The following is an 18,599-nucleotide window of genomic DNA, read 5'->3' on the forward strand; positions in this document are numbered from 1 at the left end:
TGACAAAACAGTGAACAGGAAAATAGGACTGTCTTGCTTCAAGTCTACAGTTTGAGCAACAAAGATCCGATCGTGACTTGGAGAGATGTCTCAGTGCAAAGCATCAAGTAAACTGCCCAGCCCTTGGGCAGTTTTACAATCCTGTGTAACTCCAGCTCCAAGGGATCCAACTGCCATGCTGTTCGAAGCACACACACACACACACACACTCACTCAGACACACACACTCACACAAAAAGGGCTTTAAAAAAGAGGTCTCACAACACCCAAAAGGAACTAATTCCCTCCCCTCCCCACAACACACACACAAACACTAGAGGTATGGTGGCACACACCAGTTCTTTTGTTTTGTTTTTTTAATTATTTTTGTTTTTAGAAGACAGGGTCTCACCGTATGGCGCCGGCTGGCCTGGAACTTGCTGTGTGAACCAGGCTGGCCTCCGCCTCCTAAGTGAGTGAGTGACACACTTTGAATCACAGCATTAAGGAGACTGAGGCAGAAGAATCATAAAATGTCTGATGACAGACAGAATCAACAACATAATGAGTTCAAGGTAAATATGGACTACGAGAGACTCTGAAAACAAATGCTTCTCGTTTTGTAGTGTGCTAACCTATGCTACCTGAGCACTCTGAAACAAGAGTGCCATACCCAGGTGCCCTTTGACCTTGGACCAGAAACAGGAGTCAAAGTAAGACTTTTTCTTTATTTTGGCCTCACCCAGGCCATAGCGCTGTGGGTTAGCCACAGAAAATGGACTAATTTCTTTGTATGTGTGTGGCATGCATGCATGTTAGGTGTGTTTACATGTGTTCCTTACTGCGTACACCAGGCTGGGCTCAGACTGGAGTTTTCTCTTATCTCCTTTTCTTGCCTCTTGTTCTGCCGAGGACATTCCTCTACAGTGAGCTAAGCTCTGGGTCATTTCCCCTGGAGCAGCTGTGTGCAGCTCTGGGAGCTCATGACCGTCTGAATCCTTTCCCCAAGCTCCATTCTACCCAGCAGTGCCTGACACTGCCTACAACACAGTCATCAAAGCGCCTGAATGGCTCTTCACTGTGTATGAGTGTGACAGGCCACACAAGTCTCTCTACCCCAGAGAGCTGCACAGCCATGCTCCCCCATCTTGAGCCCTCTGCCCTTCTCTGACCCCATGTTTCTTGAACTCAAGGCACAAAGATTTCTTTTCATCTTATTTTTGTGATTTCTTTTTCCCCCAACCAATCCCAAGATCAGAGAGGGTATCAGGCCGAGCAAACAGTTGTCTGAACATCCAGGAAATGGCTGCAGTGGCTTTGAGCATCACGAACAACCCGGCCAGCTGTGCACATCTATGCTGGCTCCTCCTCTTCCATTGCCACGTCATTGCTAGTGCTTTTGCTCTGTTCCTCCTCTGGACCTGCAGGCAGAATGCTAGTGACAGTTTGCAGGAGAGCTTCGATCTGCTCCTCCGTGAGCCGCTCTTCGCTCTCTTCTACCATCTACAAGGGAAAGGAAGCCTGTCAGGGTTAGAAGTAAGCAAGCCTCCCGGCCCAGCCATGCAGTCCACAACGCCAGCCCAGCACTTGGTCCTGAGCCAGCCAGAGCCTCATCAAAGATCCACAGTAGGATGACACCAGTTCAAATCCCAGCTCAAGCCAGACCAAGTACAGAAAATCACAAAATGAGTCAGTGAAGCTGATTGTCTGTCCGTCCATCCATCTGTCTATGACCAGGCTGGCCTCCAACACTCAGAAATCTGTCTGCATTTGCCTCCTGAGCTAAAGGTGTGTGCCGCCACCATGTCCAGCTTGTTTTTCTTTAAGTAAAGGAAAATCCTAACTATTCTATTTCCATTCCCATCAATACATTAATGTTGGCTGTGCAAAGAAATTTGCTGTTGGGGGGGTGACATGGCTCTAGGTTAATTTTTGGACTTCATAACAAGCACCCCTGTCACTGGAGTGGTGTTGCCCATTCACTCTCTGCTGCTTCCCTGGGCCACACACTTTCTATCTTTGACTGGTTTCTCCTTACCCCTGCCACTCACCAGAACTCTGTGGGAGCCTCCTGTGTGCCTGTAACCACACTAGAAATTTTATAAGCATGATCTCTTACAACATTCAGTACAAGCCTATCGAGAAACAGAACTGGACTCCAAGCCTGTCATTCCCAGGAGAAAAGGCTCCCAGCTAACGCATGCCATGTTGTCCCTCAAAGGCTGTGTGTGGAAGGTTTGGTCCCCATCTTATGGCAGTACTGGGAGATGGAAGAACTGTTAGTAGGTGGGGCTTAGAGGGAGGATTCAGAATGCCAGGGATGCTGGGACCCTGGCCTTTTTATTCTTCATTTCTAGTTTCTTAAGGTGAGGAGTTCATGGCATGACATCGTCACAGGCCCACAGCAACAGGGTCATACATACTTTGCAAGATGAACCTTTCTTCTTTGTAAGTTGATTATCTTGGGTATTTCATTAGAGCAAGAGAAAGCCAGCTAACACAACCCACATGGCCCCACTTGTCTATGAAGAGTGCAGAACAGGAGTCTGACAAGTAAGTAGGAAAAGAGAAGCTGACGAGACAATAGCTCGGTGCTTGGAGCACTGGCTGCTGATGCAGAGGACCTGAGTGGGGTTCCCAGCACCCATGGCAGCTCATAACCACCTGCAACTCCAGCTCCAAGGAAGACAATGCCCTCCTCTGACTTCTGCAGGCCATACACACATTCATACAGACACATAAATGGAAAATACATTTATGATTTTAACTTATTTGTATTTTTTATGTGTATCAGCATTTGCCTACATGTGAACTACTTGTGTGTCTGAAGCCTGCTAAGACCAGAAGAACATATTAGATCCTTTACAACTGGAGTTAAAGATGGTTCTGAACTATGTGGGTGCTTGGAACTGAACCTGAGTGCCCTGGAAGAGCAGCAAGTGCTCTTACCTCTTCATCCTCATAAAAATACATCTATAAAGCAGTATCAAGTATTTAAAGACTAGTTTCACATGGACACACAAGCATGTGATAAACACTTCCTGGATGAAGGTTTCCTTACAGCACTCTGAAATCTGGCAACTGATACAAAGGTGTTCCAGAAAGAACCCTGGCAAATAAAGGAAAGTAAAGCAAGGAACAGGTTCCAATCCTGAAAAGGATGTCAGTCTGACTGCCTCCTCTTACAGACACAGGACTGTTCACTTAAAGATATCACAAGACATGTCCAAGAGCACACCCCAGGTGCACACAACACCTCCACTCAGCCAAATGATTTCCATAGCTAGAGAATAGTTTTGGGTGTTTCAAGTAGGGAGTGTCCTGAACAAAACCATTTTTTAGGTTCTTTGGTTTTACCAATTTAGAGAAGGTCTTAGGTAGCCCACGCTGGCCTCAAACTTGCCACAAAATCAAGGAGAGTCTTGAATTTCTGATTTTGCTGTGGCCACCCTCCAAGTGCTAAGATTACTAGATGCAGACCACCAGGCTGGGTTTGTCCAGTGTCAGGAAAGGAACTCCAGACCTAGCAGTGGCTAAGTCGCCACTCTAGCAACTGAGCTACATCTTCAACCCAAATAAAACCTCTTTACTGAACAAGAACCAATTTTTAGAAGGAAAGGCTGGAAGGGGCAGCAGGGAAGAACTTGGGGGACCCTGCATCAGCACCATGAGGCCAAGTCCCAAGGGGATCATTCCTCCTTGCACACCCCCATTCCTTTGTGACTCCTCACAGACATGCTATCTACCAGGGACCCCACAGCCACTACAACTGGCAAGGTCAAGACTGGCAACAGTAACTAAGAACAGAACACCCACCAAATAAAGGCAAGACCAAATATCTACACCAAGAAGCATCTGCAGCACCATGACTCCATACACACAAACAACCAAGACAATATGCCTTCTGCAGAAGCCAGCAACCCTACTGTGACAGACCTGGGAAAAGTAATGTCATTGAAGCACAAGACAAGGGCTTCAGAATAACAATTACAAGTATGTTCAAGGCCTGTAAAGAGATGGGATGACTGTCTTAGTGGAGACTGTGAGAACACACAGGTGGGTGAAGTAGTGAGAACAAACCGGGGTGTGAAAGAGGAATTTAATAAAGAAACAGATCACTAAAGAGAAGCCAGACTGAAATAAAACCCAAAGTGAAAAACTCGGAAGTCAAACAAGAAGCTGAAAGGTGAGCTGTACTAATAGATTGAAAGACACAGAAGACAGAGTTTCAGGTCAGAAGACAAGGTAAAAGAAATGGGTAGCTCAGTCAAATAAAAAGTTAAATCTAAAAATTAAAATTAAAATCTAGGCATTAAGCATCCAGGAAATCTGGGACTTATGAAAACACAAAATTTACAGATAGTAAGTTTAAAGGCCCAGATAATTATTTTAAACAAAATTATAGAAGAAAAATTCCAGTCTAAAGAAAGAGACACCTATCAGGTACAAAAGGCATAAAGGACAAAGGATATTAAAGCTGCGAGGGGAAAGACCAAGTTACATATAAGGCAAACCCATCAGACTAAGACAAGACCATCCCATATTCCAAGTGGTATCACAGTTATAATAATAAAAACAGCACGATATTGACATAAAAACAGACATGCTCATTAATGACATAGAATTGAAGATGCAGGCATAATTCCACATATCAACACACACCTGATTTTTGACAAACAAGCCAAAAATATACACAGCATTTTTAACAAATGGTGCTGGTCAAACTGGATAGTTGCATGTGGAAGAATGAATATAGATCCATACCTACCATCCTCACAAAACTCAGTTCCAAATGGGACAGTTTCAGATCTCAAACATTAAGACCAGATATTCTGAATCTGACTGAAGTCAAACAGGGCATAGGCTTCAACTCATCTGCATAGAAAAAGACTTTCTGAACATGATACTGGATACCAGAGGCATTGATAGCAACAATTAGTAAATGTTACTTCAGGAAGCTAAAAAGCAATGGAGAACATCATTATGTGTGCAAAGCAGCAGCCTACAGCATGGAAAAAATCTTTAGTAATTATACACAAAATCTTTATTAGTTATATATAGTGATAGAGATTAGTACCTAGAACATGAAAAGAACTTTTTAAAAAGACTGAAGACCAAGAAAACACTAAGTTTTAAAAATGGGGTAAACTAAACAGAGATCAAAAGATACAACACGAATGGCTGAGAAACACTTAATGATGAAACAGCCAACACCCTGGGCCATCAGGGAAATGCTGCAAACTAAAACTGCTTTGAGGTTCCACCTCACCTCAGTCAGAACGTTCAAGATCAATAGAACAGGGCTGGAGAAATGGCTCAGTGGTTATGAACACTGACTGTTTTTCCTAAGGTCCTGGGTTCAATTCCCAGCAACCACATGGTGGCTCACAACCATCTGTAATGGGATCAGATTCCCTCTTCTGGTGTGTCTGAAAGTAGCTGCAGTGTACTCACATTAAATAAATGAATAAATGAATGAATGAATAAACGAACAAAACAAGTGGCAGCAGATGCTGGTGAGCTCACAGGCACAGCAGGCGAAGTGCAGCACCTTTCCATTGCTGACAGTTCGAAGTGACACAGCCACTGTGAAAGTCAGGGAGGAGGTACCTCATGATCCAGCTACACCACCCCTGGGCATACATCCACAGGACTCTACATCTTACTATAGAGACACCTGTTCATTCATGTTCATTGCTGCTGTATCTATGATAGCCAGAAACTAGAAACAACACACATGTCCATCAACTGATGAACAGATAATGAAAATGTGACCAGCAATGGAATATTGTTCAGCTGTTAAGGAATCTGCATAGGAATGGATACAGTTAGAACCAATCATCCCAGGTAAAGTAATCTAGACAAACACTCAATGTTTTCTCTCATATGTGCATGCTAGCTTTTAGGCTTTACTATGTGTAGAATGCCCACAGAGATTAGGTAGCTAGTAAGTAACCAGGGGGAAGGCAGGGATCCCCCATGGAAGGAAAAATAGAATGCAGTGTTATAAAGAGATAAAGAGACAAACATATGGCACACACCTTTAATCCCGGTACTCAGGAGTAAGAGGCACGTTGATCTCTTTGAGTTTGAGGCCAACCTCCTGGTCTATACAGTAAGATCTAAGACAGCCAGGGCTATGTGGAGAGACCCGGTCTCAAAAAAAAAAAAAAAAAAAAAAAAAAAAAAAAAAAAAAAACAGCCAGAAGCTGGAAAGAACCCAGATGTCCTTCAGCAGAGGAATGGATACAGAAATTGTGGTACATTTACACAATGGAGTACTACTCAGCTACTAGAAACAATGACTTTATGAGATTCTTAGGCAAATGGATAGATCTAGAGAATATCATCCTGAGTGAGGTAACCCAGTCATAAAAGTACAGCCATAATATGCAGTCACTGATAATTGGATACTAACCCCAGAAAACTCTGAACACCCAAAAAACAATTCACAGACCATACGAAGCTCAAAAAGAAGAAAGGCCAAAAAGTGGAAGCCTCAGTCCTTCTTAGGAAAAAAAAAAGTGTGTAGCACTCTCTGAGAATCTGGTACACCTAGACATTAAATCATTAATAATTCAAAAGCTGAGAATGCAGCCTTGTAGCAATTCTTGGTATTTAAAAATCATTATGTTTAATCTTTACACACCAAGAAAACTTTTGACTATTTCCATGTTACGTTTTGTTTTACATGTACTTTATGCTCATTGTAACTAGTAAGATTTCAATGCATCAAACCTTTAAAAAAAAATCAAGTACTGACAAAAATATATTCATATAGTTTTATGCAAAATGCTTTTAAAACCTTTATATTTATCTGTTTTTTAAAATAAAGTTGTTTAATAAAAAATATTATCAATGATGTTCACATTCTAAAATATGTATACATATATTGCAAAATTTATGTTTTAGTTTGGAGAAAACATATTACATCCATGTGTCAATGAACCAGAGAGGTAAAGGAGAGTACCACATTTTAATTAAAAACAGTACTACAAGCTGGATTTGAAATGACTTAAAATACCCAGGTGATCTGCTTAGCCCCATGAATGTGTTTGAATCTTGCATCTCTTAGCTATACATACTATTTATATCAGCTAAGCATCTGCTTTGAGGGTTACTTCAAATACAAATGTGGAATGTTAGCAGTATTTACAACATGCTATTATTTTACAAAGTAATAAATTAATAGTAATAAAATTACCTCAAACAAAATAATTAATAAGTAATTTTATCTAATGCAATATTCATATTTTATAGTATAAATTCCTTTTGCAGCTGAAGTAATTAGTCTTTACCAAAAGGTTTATATATGTGGCTAGTGAAACATTTGTTCAATAGCATGGCTAACCAGAGAAACACGTGGTAATTTGTCACTAGGATTTTGCCTCTCTGGACTTGAAGTCTTTTTCAAACACTTGTTTTGAATTTTTAGATTAAAATTCATCATTTTAGATTTTATATCTAATGATGTGCTATATATAAAACAATGTGAAAAGTTATGAACTAACATCAGAGTAAACCGGTCATTTAATTGAAATCTATTGCATGTGCTAGAAGTGGGTAAGTTATAGCTTCATTTCAAACATGACTTGAAATCTTAGCATTAGAGCTTTTTAGAACTGTCTACATTTTCCTTAATGTGCATCTTCAATTGCTCAAAGCCTTCTTTCATGTTCAATTTAACCCATTTGTATTTTGATGTGCATATACTTATGAATACCTACCAGTATAAGTAATTATATACATATGTAAACTTATTTATTATGGCTTATTATTTAGTCACAATATTTTTATCATAAATCCAAAAAACAAATTTGAGTTTCACGTAACATGTAAATGTCAAAACATGTCAGTCCTATTTCTCTTTTTAAAGATAGATCTACCTTATCTATCATAACGTGGTCTTTATTGCTGAACTGCAAGAGTAAGCATTTATTTTTATCAGCTATTGAGAAATATTGTTCTGTGACTGTGAAATTCATCTCTGGAGAAAACAGTCCTATGAATATGGATACTAGACAAAAAACTAAATGTCTGCTTTCAACATTAAAAAAAAACCATCAATAAACCATCAACAAAAGAGATGAAGGAGAAACAGAGCTAGTGCCCAACTAGAAGCTTCACACCTGCTGACTCACAGGCACAGTACTAGAGGGTACATACACCCTACCAGAGGAGAAAAGCAGTCATTAACAATCACCCAGCCATGGAACCTGTCTCCTAGGTATTCTGGTACAAGAGTAGTACAAACGTCATAGGAGTGTCCAGGCCTGCTATCTGGATTTAAAATCCACTCCACGAGATGGAGACCATGTGACACTGCTAACATGGCCAGGGACCTGAGACTACACAGGCCATGGTCCTAAGGGAAACCTGCAACTATTCTGCTAAGGGAACATAGGAATGAAATGATTCCTAATGACATACTCCTATACCCAGAGCTTAACACATCACTCAAGCCTCATCAGAGAAGCTTCTTCTTGTCACAGATAGGAATCAACAGACCCACAACAGGACAATGCGCAGACACTGGAGCACTCAGCTCTAAATGAGAGACCCCTCCCTCCCATCAAGGATCAGGGGTCTATGCTGAAGAGGAGGAAAGATTCTGAGAGCCAGAGGTGATGGATGACACTAAAGAAAGATACACATAAGAACTCACAGAAACTGTGACAACACATACAAGACCTGTACAAGGGTAACCCATCCTGGAGAGGAAGGTAGAGGTGTGGGGGGGGGGACACAAGGGTAACCCATCCTGGAGAGGAAGGTAGAGGTGTGTGGGGGGAACACAAGGGTAACCCATCCTGGAGAGAAGGTAGAGGTATGGGGGGGGGGGGACACAAGGGTAACCCATCCTGGAGAGGAAGGTAGAGGTGTGGGGGGGGACACAAGGGTAACCCATCCTGGAGAGGAAGGTACAGGTGTGTGGGGGGGAACACAAGGGTAACCCATCCTGGAGAGAAGGTAGAGGTATGGGGGGGGGACACAAGGGTAACCCATCCTGGAGAGGAAGGTAGAGGTGTGGGGGGGGACACAAGGGTAACCCATCCTGGAGAGGAAGGTATAGGTGTGGGGGGTGGGGGGGACACAAGGGTAACCCATCCTGGAGAGGAAGGTAAAGGTGTGGGGGGTGGGGGGGACACAAGGGTAACCCATCCTGGAGAGGAAGGTAGAGGTGTGGGGGGTGGGGGGGACACAAGGGTAACCCATCCTGGAGAGGAAGGTAAAGGTGTGGGGGGTGGGGGGGACACAAGGGTAACCCATCCTGGAGAGGAAGGTAGAGGTGGGGGGGCGGACACACTCTAAAGTCCAGCCTCTAATCAAGAGGCTATGCAACTGAAAACCTACTGGGGAAAGGAAAACCAGTTTTGTCCAGTGGAGTGCACATGCGTCACACTTCAGGCCAGGCCCTGTGCCCAGGAGTAGGGCCAACAACATAAAGCAGACTCCATGTTTGTTATGCTTTGTGTTTTACTTTGGTAATTTTTGTCTTATTGGGGTTTCTTTATTTGTCTGAACTTTTGTGGGGTTGTATTTTTTCCTTTGAGAGAAAGAGAGAGAAAACAAAGTTAGAATACGATCAAAATATATGTTAGGAAATGTTTTAAAATAATAAAAAATTAAAAAAGAAACAATTCTCTAAAAATGTATTTTTATATAGGTATATATATGTTGATACATGCCTAAATCCCAGTACTTGGGAGGCAAGGGCAGGAGGATCAGCCCAGCCTCAACTACATATTAAGTTTGAGTCTATCCTAGGCTACATGAGACCTTATGTCAAAAAAAGCATCATGTTTTAAGATCAGACCAACAAAATTAATAGCAGTAACCAACACAGTGTGCCCCCAAAGAGGGAAGGGGTTTGGAGGGAAATACCTGATTTCACTGTTTAATCCACAGGGAGGACTGTAAGCTCCTGAGTAACTGGCAAATGTTGCCAATTAACAACCTGGCTAAAGCATCTCTAAAGAGCTCCATCATGCCAGGAGCCACACTAGAACCATACGGACCAGGACACTTTTGGGAGGTGGTGACGTGCAGAGCCCGAAACCCTGAAGCCAAGACAACGGCCGATGAGTGATGGCAGGCAAGGCATTCTGGGAGCAGCTCTTTGCACCCCAGTGAGCAGGCAGCAGGTCTCCAAGCTCAATACCAGCTCCTTCTAGAATGCCGACCAATGCTGTCCAGCAGGATGGAGTCCTCTGCTGTGAGGCCGTCCTTGGTAGATAAGAACCAGTGTCACTGCCCTCATCAGTCTCTAGGTCTGGTGGCTGCAATGCCAATCAGGAGTCACCAAGTGTACCCGGAGCAAAAAGGCAATAGCTCTCCAATTTCACCAACTTTCCTAACAGCAGAAGCCTTTTTATGAGAACCAAATCCTCAGGGATAATTATAGTTGGGAAGATGTTTTAAACATAAGATTCTCAGTTCTCAGGCACGGAAAGAAATCTAAGCAGCATTATGCTAAATGAAATACACTCCGAAGAGAATCTTTTCTTACAAAAGAGAGCTTAATTACTCCTCTTGGACCACCAAGGTAATCAACAACCACACCATGCCTCATGTGTCCCCTGAACACATGCGAACAGCTCGAGGCTCCACCTCACTGTTCCCCAGTACCAACGTTGTTCACGATATAAAGGCAAATGAGAATGGAAAACCCCAAGTGCTAGCAGCCAGCTTGGTGAAAGACAAATCTCTGCATATACAAAGCTCTCTTAATCCCTGGAGGCTGCCAAATGCTCCAGAAGAGCTGCTCCCCACTGGAAGCCGCCAGCCCTAGCACACAGCTTTCCTCGCATGACCCCAAAGCTAACGTAAGGCCAAACAGCTCTGAAATCAAAGGCTTTAACCCTGAAAACATTTTAAAGTTTCTTTTTGCTTGCATTTTTCAAAGTTTACAATCTTTGTGTATGTGTGCACTCGTGCATGCTCAAGCAGGTGTGCCACAGTATGTGCGTGTGCGTGTGTGTGTGCGCGTTCCCCCTGTGCAGTATGTCAAGAGAGCCGATTTCCACTGACTCTCCTCTCACTGTCACCCATCTCCCTAGAAGGGCCCCAGGATTGCAGACACCACACAACCAGCTTTCTGCAGGCTTGGAGGATTTGAACTCAGGTCCTCAAGTTTGTGGGGCTTTACCCACTGAGCCATCTCTCCCATCCCATTGCCTAAGAATCAGAACCTTTCTGAGCGCTAATGCAACTTCTCCTTAGGTAAAACTAGATAGAAAATTGTACTTCTGACCTCATTTGATGGGTTGTAGTTAAAACAAAACCAAAAACAGAGGTTTACCTAAATCACTGAAATATAGTGTACAATTTCTTTGATCTATATGTTACAATATATATATGAAAAATGGCCTTAAATGAGATATCCTGGAAATAAGGTTCAAGACTAAACAGAGAATCCATCTTAGATTAGGAAAACTCAGCCGTAAGAACTGCAATGACTTCCAGCTATTTGGTCCAGCAGCCCACGTAGCCTCCGAAACCTCCACTTCCTGTACTAAGTTGAAGTAAACCCTACAGCGAGCACCAGTGGGGGCCTGGGAGAATGTGTAGTAAGCCATGGAATTAATGTGCAGGACATGACCTCGTGAGTTCACAGGGTTCACCAACACACACACCTACAGAGGCTTCCTAGACTGTTCTAAACAGATTACAGCAGAGCAAGCTGGAGTCACACAGCAGACCCACTTCTTCACAGAGCCTCCAGTCAGTGGGCAGTCACCAAGGGACCACACCAAACCCAGAGGAGGCACTTCTTGCTCTCAACTGAATTCTAAAAAGCATGGGCGATGTAGCTGCCTTCTGAGAATCTGGGGAGAACGTATGGCTGTAGTTACTACAGAGAGTCTGGGAGAACGCATGGCTATAGTTACTACAGAGAAGCTCTCCAGTCCTCTGGTCTCCAACGTCTGTGAAACCCTCACTCCTCATGCTCTCTGATAGACAGGATACTGCTCTAAGCCCCAGTAAAGGGCTTGCTACCATTTGCAGCTAGTTGTAGGTGAAGAAAAAAAAAATCTGACTAGAAAATGGTCTAGCTTCAGGGAAACAGGAGTTTGTAGAAGGAGAAGCGCCTAAGGAAACACCACACCAGTCTTCTCACTGGGTGTGATGGGTGATTTTAGGAGTCAACCAGACTGTGTCCTAAAGCATACCCAGCCAATTGGCTAGGTTTTGGGCGCATCTGTGCTGTGCCTCTAGAAGCCTGTGTGTGAAGTAATGGACTTGGTGGAGAATATCCACTTTCAACGTAAGTGAGCACCATTCAAGTGGTGGTCCCATGACAGCACCATTCTTAACCCACATGTGCCCTGGAGAACATTTCACCCACATCCCGGCTCAAGTTCTGGCCTTTAGGTTGTCGGACACACACAGCCATGTCAGCTTCATACTGTTAAACCATCAGCTTCCTTGATACTGAGGACTTCACACCTGGACTGAGCAATCTTCTAGTACCTTGGGGTCTTCAGCTTATAGAAGGCTTTCAGGGGGCCTTGGGGGGGGGGCTCTGTGCTCTTATAACCTTATGACCTACTCACCTAGTAAGCCCCCCTCTCATCTCTGTCTCTGGAAACACAGCTTGGAAGTGGAACAAAGTCAAAGTCCTGATCAGACCCCAATGAGCCCCTCACCGGAATAAAAGGTAAGAATCTTTGTCCTCCTCCAACACTGAAAGTGACACTGACTAGGCCTTCGAAGGTGGCTGACGTGGCTGAAGCACTTGGTATCCGTTCTCTCACTCTCTCACTAAGCGAGCCAGGAGCTTTTTACAGGCTCAGGATGGGGCCATGCTAATCTTCATGTCTCCTCTCATAATACCATATGGTGCTGATTAAAGCTGGAGGAGACCCAACATGTGATCCTAACCCAAGGGACAGGGATTGATCCTCCTCTCGCCTGTAGGATGAATGTGTCTAAAGTCGAGAACAATGAGAACACACAGACGAAGAAGACCTGTGTTTAGCATAAGGGCCAAGTCCCCCAGGAAGCTCCCCAGAATGGAAGGAATTTTTATAATTTAATTTTGGGTACATTCAAAAGGGCAGGAAAAAAAAAAAAAAACACTAGGAAGACAATGAAGGTTTTAGTCAAAAATTAAGTACATTATAACCTCTGAAATGTTGTAAATAAGAAATTCTTGAAGATCATTAAGGTAATTTAGCCACTGACTTCCACACTTTTTGTAAATCTTACAAAGAGCTGACTGCTTTGTTCTTGTTTTTTATTGTGTATATTTTTTCTAGATAGGGGTATATCAAGTGACCCGGGCTGACCTCAAACTGCCATCCTCTCGTCTCCGCCTCTACAACAGTGGGATCACAGGCATGCACCACCAACCCTGAAGTCCTGGCTGTCCTCAAACTCAAACTCATGGAGTTCTGCTGCCTTTGCCTCCAGAATGCTGGGATTAAAGGCGTGTGCCAGCTAAGAGCTACATGTTTCTAAGACAAGCACTGGAAACTAATTTACACTTCTCAAAGCCAAAGGCTTTTCTGGCAGTGACAAGACTGCTTGCTGATGCTCTGTTCACGTGCCAGGGGGAACCTGCAACAGCTCATAAGAGAAGCCTCTCACGGGCCCTCACCTTCACTTTCTCCCTGAGCTCCCTCTGTCCACCATTGCTGAAGCCGTACACTGTGACTGCTGCTGAACTTTACACATTCTGAGACCCCACTAGATATTTTTATGCATGGAAATCAAACCACATTTATGGCTTAGAGAATTATCTGTAAGCCAGGTGTGCTCACTCTTGCTTGTAATCCCAGCACTTGGGAGGCTGCTGGCAGTGGAATCATGGGTTCGAAGCCAGTGGGGCTGACCGGGACATCCTTTCAGACAGGGATGTACAGAGGTCAGAAGCAGGGGAAGGACGAAATGACTGCAGGCTGCGTTGTGAGATGTCGACAAAAATGAATGCTGTGTAGCGAGAGCACAAGCAGAGGTGGGAGTGACAGAAAACAGGATAACTGGGAATCAGCTAGGACAAGAGCCTCTGCTTAGAGACTGGCCCAGGAGGACCAGAGAGAAAGACAACATGTGGGAAAGAAAGAACGACGGGGAAAGGGTGTGTGGGGACACTCTGAGTTTAATGTTTTTATGCAACATCTGGTTGGCTATAACCTCTACAGGCAAGCCATGGCCAGAAAGGCCTAGAATAGCGGGACACAGGCTGCCAAACCCAGTTAAGGAATTAAATTTCTAGCATCCCATTCCCTCACATCCACATTAACTAGGACCAATTGCTGAGGCCTCTGGTCTCTCCCTTCACTTAGGGCAAGGGTGGGTGTACAGGCTTTGGCTGGTTCCTCCTCTGCCTTTCTGCATCTCCAACCTGCAAAACAACCCCGGAGTCCAGTGCCCTTCCCCCCACTCACCAGCTGGATCTCAACAGCAGTCATTGGCCTGTGATTCAGCAGCTGAAGCTTCTCGGCTCTGTCAAAAGAAAAGCACAAACTGCTTAAAACTCTCGTGCTCTAAAGAACCTTGAGTCTCGACCAAATTACTCTCAGAAAAGAACTGGAGAATCACTGCCATGTGGCCCTGCAATAAGGGAGACTCAGAGATCGCTACTCAGAGGTCCAGTATCCTACAGGATACACAGGCAGTGTTTCCTAAGACAGCAACAGCAGAGGTGCAGCTTCAAATCGGGCAGATTTGAGTGAATCGGCTCAGTAAGTAGAGGGCTCTCCTGCAGACCTAAAGACCTGAGCTCCGTTCCTGAATTCTGCAAGGTTGCAAGAGAAAACTGACCCCTGAGGGTTGTCCTCTGATCTCCCCACACTGAACACCCCCACTGGTACAACAAAAAAATTTAAAAAACAAAAACGTAAATCCCATTTAGAAAGAGAGCTCTGGCTGTGCATGGTGGCCCGAGCCTTTGATCCTAGCACTTGTGAGCAGATCTATGTGAGTTAGCGGCCAGCCTGATCGATAAAGTAAGACCCTGTCTCTAAAAAACAAAGCAACGACAGAACCCCATAGGTGTTATACTAAGCTTTACTTGGAAAATGAGATTTTTTTTTTAATTCCTGTTTTCTTAATTCAATTAAAAATACAGATAAAATTATCTTCACTGGTTAGTTACTGCATAGAAATGACTAAGAATTCAGTTTTGAGAGTAAAATGATAAATTGCTCAGGTTTGTTTTGATTTTTTAAAAGAATTTTTATTTTTAAGATGTAATATATATTACATCTTCTAAGAAGGCACTGGATCCCATTACAGATGGTTGTGAGCCACCATATGGTTGCCTGGAATTGAACTCAGGACCTCTGGAAGAGCAGTCAAGTGCTCTTAATGGCTGAGCCATCTCTCCAGCCCCTTAAAAAGAATTTTTAAATGTTTATTTATCTAATGTGTGTGTGTGTGTGCACACTCCTGAGTGTGTATTTGTGTGAAAGTCACAGCACACATGTGGAGATCCAAGGACAACTTGCAGTTGTTTCTCTTTCTGCCATGTGGATTCCAAAACCAAACTCAGATGTTCAGACTTGGCAGCAAGTACCTTTACCCACCGAGGCATCTCATTTTTATCTATGACAGGCTGGTCCGGAACTCGATATCTACTTGAGGATGACCTTGATCTCCTGATCCGTCTGCCTCATTCTCAGATGTTAGGATTACAGTATGTGAAGGTCAATACAGATTGTCACCCTGGCAGGATTTATCACCACCATGGAAAAAAACCCCTGGACATGCCCATGAAGTAGTTTCTAGATTAGATAAATAGGGGGGAGGTTGCAATATAGATGCTTCCATCCCATGGGCTAGGCTTGTGGATTAAATAAAATTAAAGGAGAAAGTGGGCTGAGTCCAGACAGGGGCTACAATGTGAGCATCTGCCTCCAACTCTGGCTGCCATGCTTTCCCCCATATAATAGACATACATATCCCCCCATGATGGACATACTCCTATGATGGACACACCCCCCATGATGAACATACTCCTGTGATGGACATACCCCCCATGATGGATATAACCCCTCCATGATGGACACAACCCCCATGATGGACATACCCCCATGATGGACATACCCCCATGATGGATATAACCCCTCCATGGACACACCCCCCCATGATGGACATACCCCCATGATGGACATACCCCCATGATGGACATACTCCCATGATGGACATACCCCCATGATGGATATAACCCCTCCATGATGAACACACCCCCCATGATGGACATACCCCCATGATGGACATACCCCCCATGATGGACATACCCCCCCATGATGGACATACCCCCCATGATGGACATACCCCCCATGATGGACATACCCCCATGATGGACATACCTCCATGATGGATATAACCCCTCCATGATGGACACACCCCCCATGATGGACATACCCCCATGATGGACATACCCCCCATGATGGATATAACCCCTCCATGATGGACACACCCCCCATGATGGACATAACCCATGATGGACATACCCCCCCATGATGGACATACTCTTTCTCTTCTCAAATGGCTTTTGTCAGGCATTTCCCACAGCAAGGAGAAAAGTAGCTTCTACACAGTGTTACTCAGATTTGAATTATCTTAGTAAAACAAAAAGAAGCCAGGCTTGGTGGCTCAGGTCTGTTACCTCAGAACTGAGGAGGCAGAGACAGGATAGTGAATTCGAGCCAACCTGGGCTCTGAAGATAGTAATTACCATCTGACCTCAAACTTGGTATAAGACCAAGGATGACTTTAATACATTATCTTCCTGCCTCCACCTCCTGTCAGGATTACAGCAATTATCATCTGACACAAGAGATACACAGCCCACTGCTGAAGGTTCAAAGGTGACAGGACTTCAAAGATGTATTTAATCTTATTTTGTGTGTGTGAGCATTTGTCTGCATGCGTATCATGTACACTACACATGGATACCAGAAGAACGCATCAGATTCCCTTGGACTGGAGTTAGAAACAGTTATGAGGGTCTTTATGAGTGCTGGGAACCCGACCCAAGTCCTATGCAAGAGCAGCAAGTGCTGCTAACCAATCAGCCATCTCTCCAGCTCCAGGAACAAGACTTCAGGGGGAGAGGAATGGCTTCACTTTCACCATCCCGACACAGGTGATAAAGTTCTACATTTCCATCTCAGTCCAACTCATCTTTTAGCTCTGTTCAACACAAATGAAGTTTAAAGATAACTCTGGGTGAAGATGAAAAGCCACACCACAGTTGCCTTAGCCAGGTTTTTGGGACGCAGTGTGAGCCATGTACCTCCCAAGCCTCAGGTTCATGCCTGTAAAACAAATCGAGTAGCACTTAGCTCATGAGGGTCACGAGAGGCAACAGTCTCACATCTGAAGTGGCCACTAGCATCACTTGCCTGTTTTCCATTTGGCTTACAAATGGGAAACACTTCTGATACAGGGAAGGATGGGACATGTCCAAGCTTCCTGCTACTCAACCACCCCAGCTCACATTAGCCGTACGCTTCTAGCAGAAACATTCACCATGACAACAGCCCCACAACTGTTTCCCCACTGATGCAGGTACTAACAATCACAGCACATGTGCTGTCAAGTTCTATGACTCTGCATCCCCTAAAACATTTAGTAATCATCTACTCAACAAATGAGACTTCACATAGTGGAGTGCTGGCCTCATACATAGGGGGCCTTGTGCTTGGTCTGCAGCAGGACGGGGAGGCAAGAGGGAGAGGAAAGATGGAAAGAAACACAAAGGAGAGTGTGTGGAGAGAAAAGGAAGGCTCTGCATTGAGCCCTAAGTTTTCTGGGCAAACAGGGAAGCAGGGCTGGGGATGTGGCTCAGAGACTCCTGCCGACCATTCGCAGACCCTTGGCTCCATTGCCAGGACCAGATAAACTGGGCATCCTGACATATACCCTAACCAACCTCTGACCTGCACGGCCAGCCACTGTTTCCTTCAGTCTCCTCCCATGGATCAGTGCCACTCTTTCTTGCTGTCCACTTTCTTTCTGACTGTTCTTTCCAAGCCTCTTAGAGATTTCCCCATACAAAAGGCACAATCTCAAGAGCTACTACAAGCTTCGATGGAGAAATTCATGTTTCCAAGCTTTGTGAGCTGAGCTTCAGACCTCTGTAGCTAAGTGCCTCCCACACTTCTCCACGTAGATACACCAGATGCTTTGAAATCAACATACCTGAGGCTATTGTGACAACTGTTTCCAGCACTCTTAGCTCCTCTAATCTAGAAGGACCTGCAGTCAGAAATCTGGGAGCCACCCTTACCACTCACCCACCGCCAAGACTCAGCTCCCAGGTACTTTTGCTTATGTGCCCACCTCACCATTACCTTAAATCCCTCCAACCTCTTGGTAACAGGACAAGAGCTCCATCCTCTGGACCCTTCCACTTTTCAATACAAGTAAAATGTCTTTTAAAAGACTGAAAGCGTGTGGCTGCAAAGATGGCCCATCAACTAAGAGCTTGTCAGAAGATCCATTGGTTCCCTGTGCCTACATCAAGGCTAACAACTGTCTGTAACTCCTACTTCAGAGGGTCCGACACCCTCCTCTTCCCTCGTGGGCACCAGACAATACACATCCATACATGCATGCCATTCCCAGCAAGTCCAGAAGGTACTAAATCCTCTGGGTGCTAGGAA

The 18,599-nt window shown here is 44.3% G+C and overlaps 1 protein-coding gene across 1 annotated transcript in view; it reads right to left on the bottom strand.

Annotated features, from left to right (window-relative positions):
* Positions 1–386: 386 nt before the first annotated feature.
* CRCP (CGRP receptor component) overlaps positions 387–18,599 on the bottom strand; it is a 36,456-nt gene continuing 18,243 nt past the window's right edge. Inside the window, exons 5-6 of the mRNA XM_080940662.1 lie at positions 14,373–14,430; positions 387–1,482 (exon numbers count right to left, since the gene is read on the bottom strand). Coding sequence (XP_080796788.1) covers positions 1,333–1,482; positions 14,373–14,430 — 208 coding nt within the window. The 3' untranslated portion in view covers positions 387–1,332. The remainder of the gene's footprint in view (positions 1,483–14,372; positions 14,431–18,599) is intronic.

The sequence above is a fragment of the Micromys minutus genome, assembly GCF_963924665.1.
Source record: "Micromys minutus genome assembly, chromosome: 29".
Lineage (NCBI taxonomy): Eukaryota > Metazoa > Chordata > Mammalia > Rodentia > Muridae > Micromys > Micromys minutus.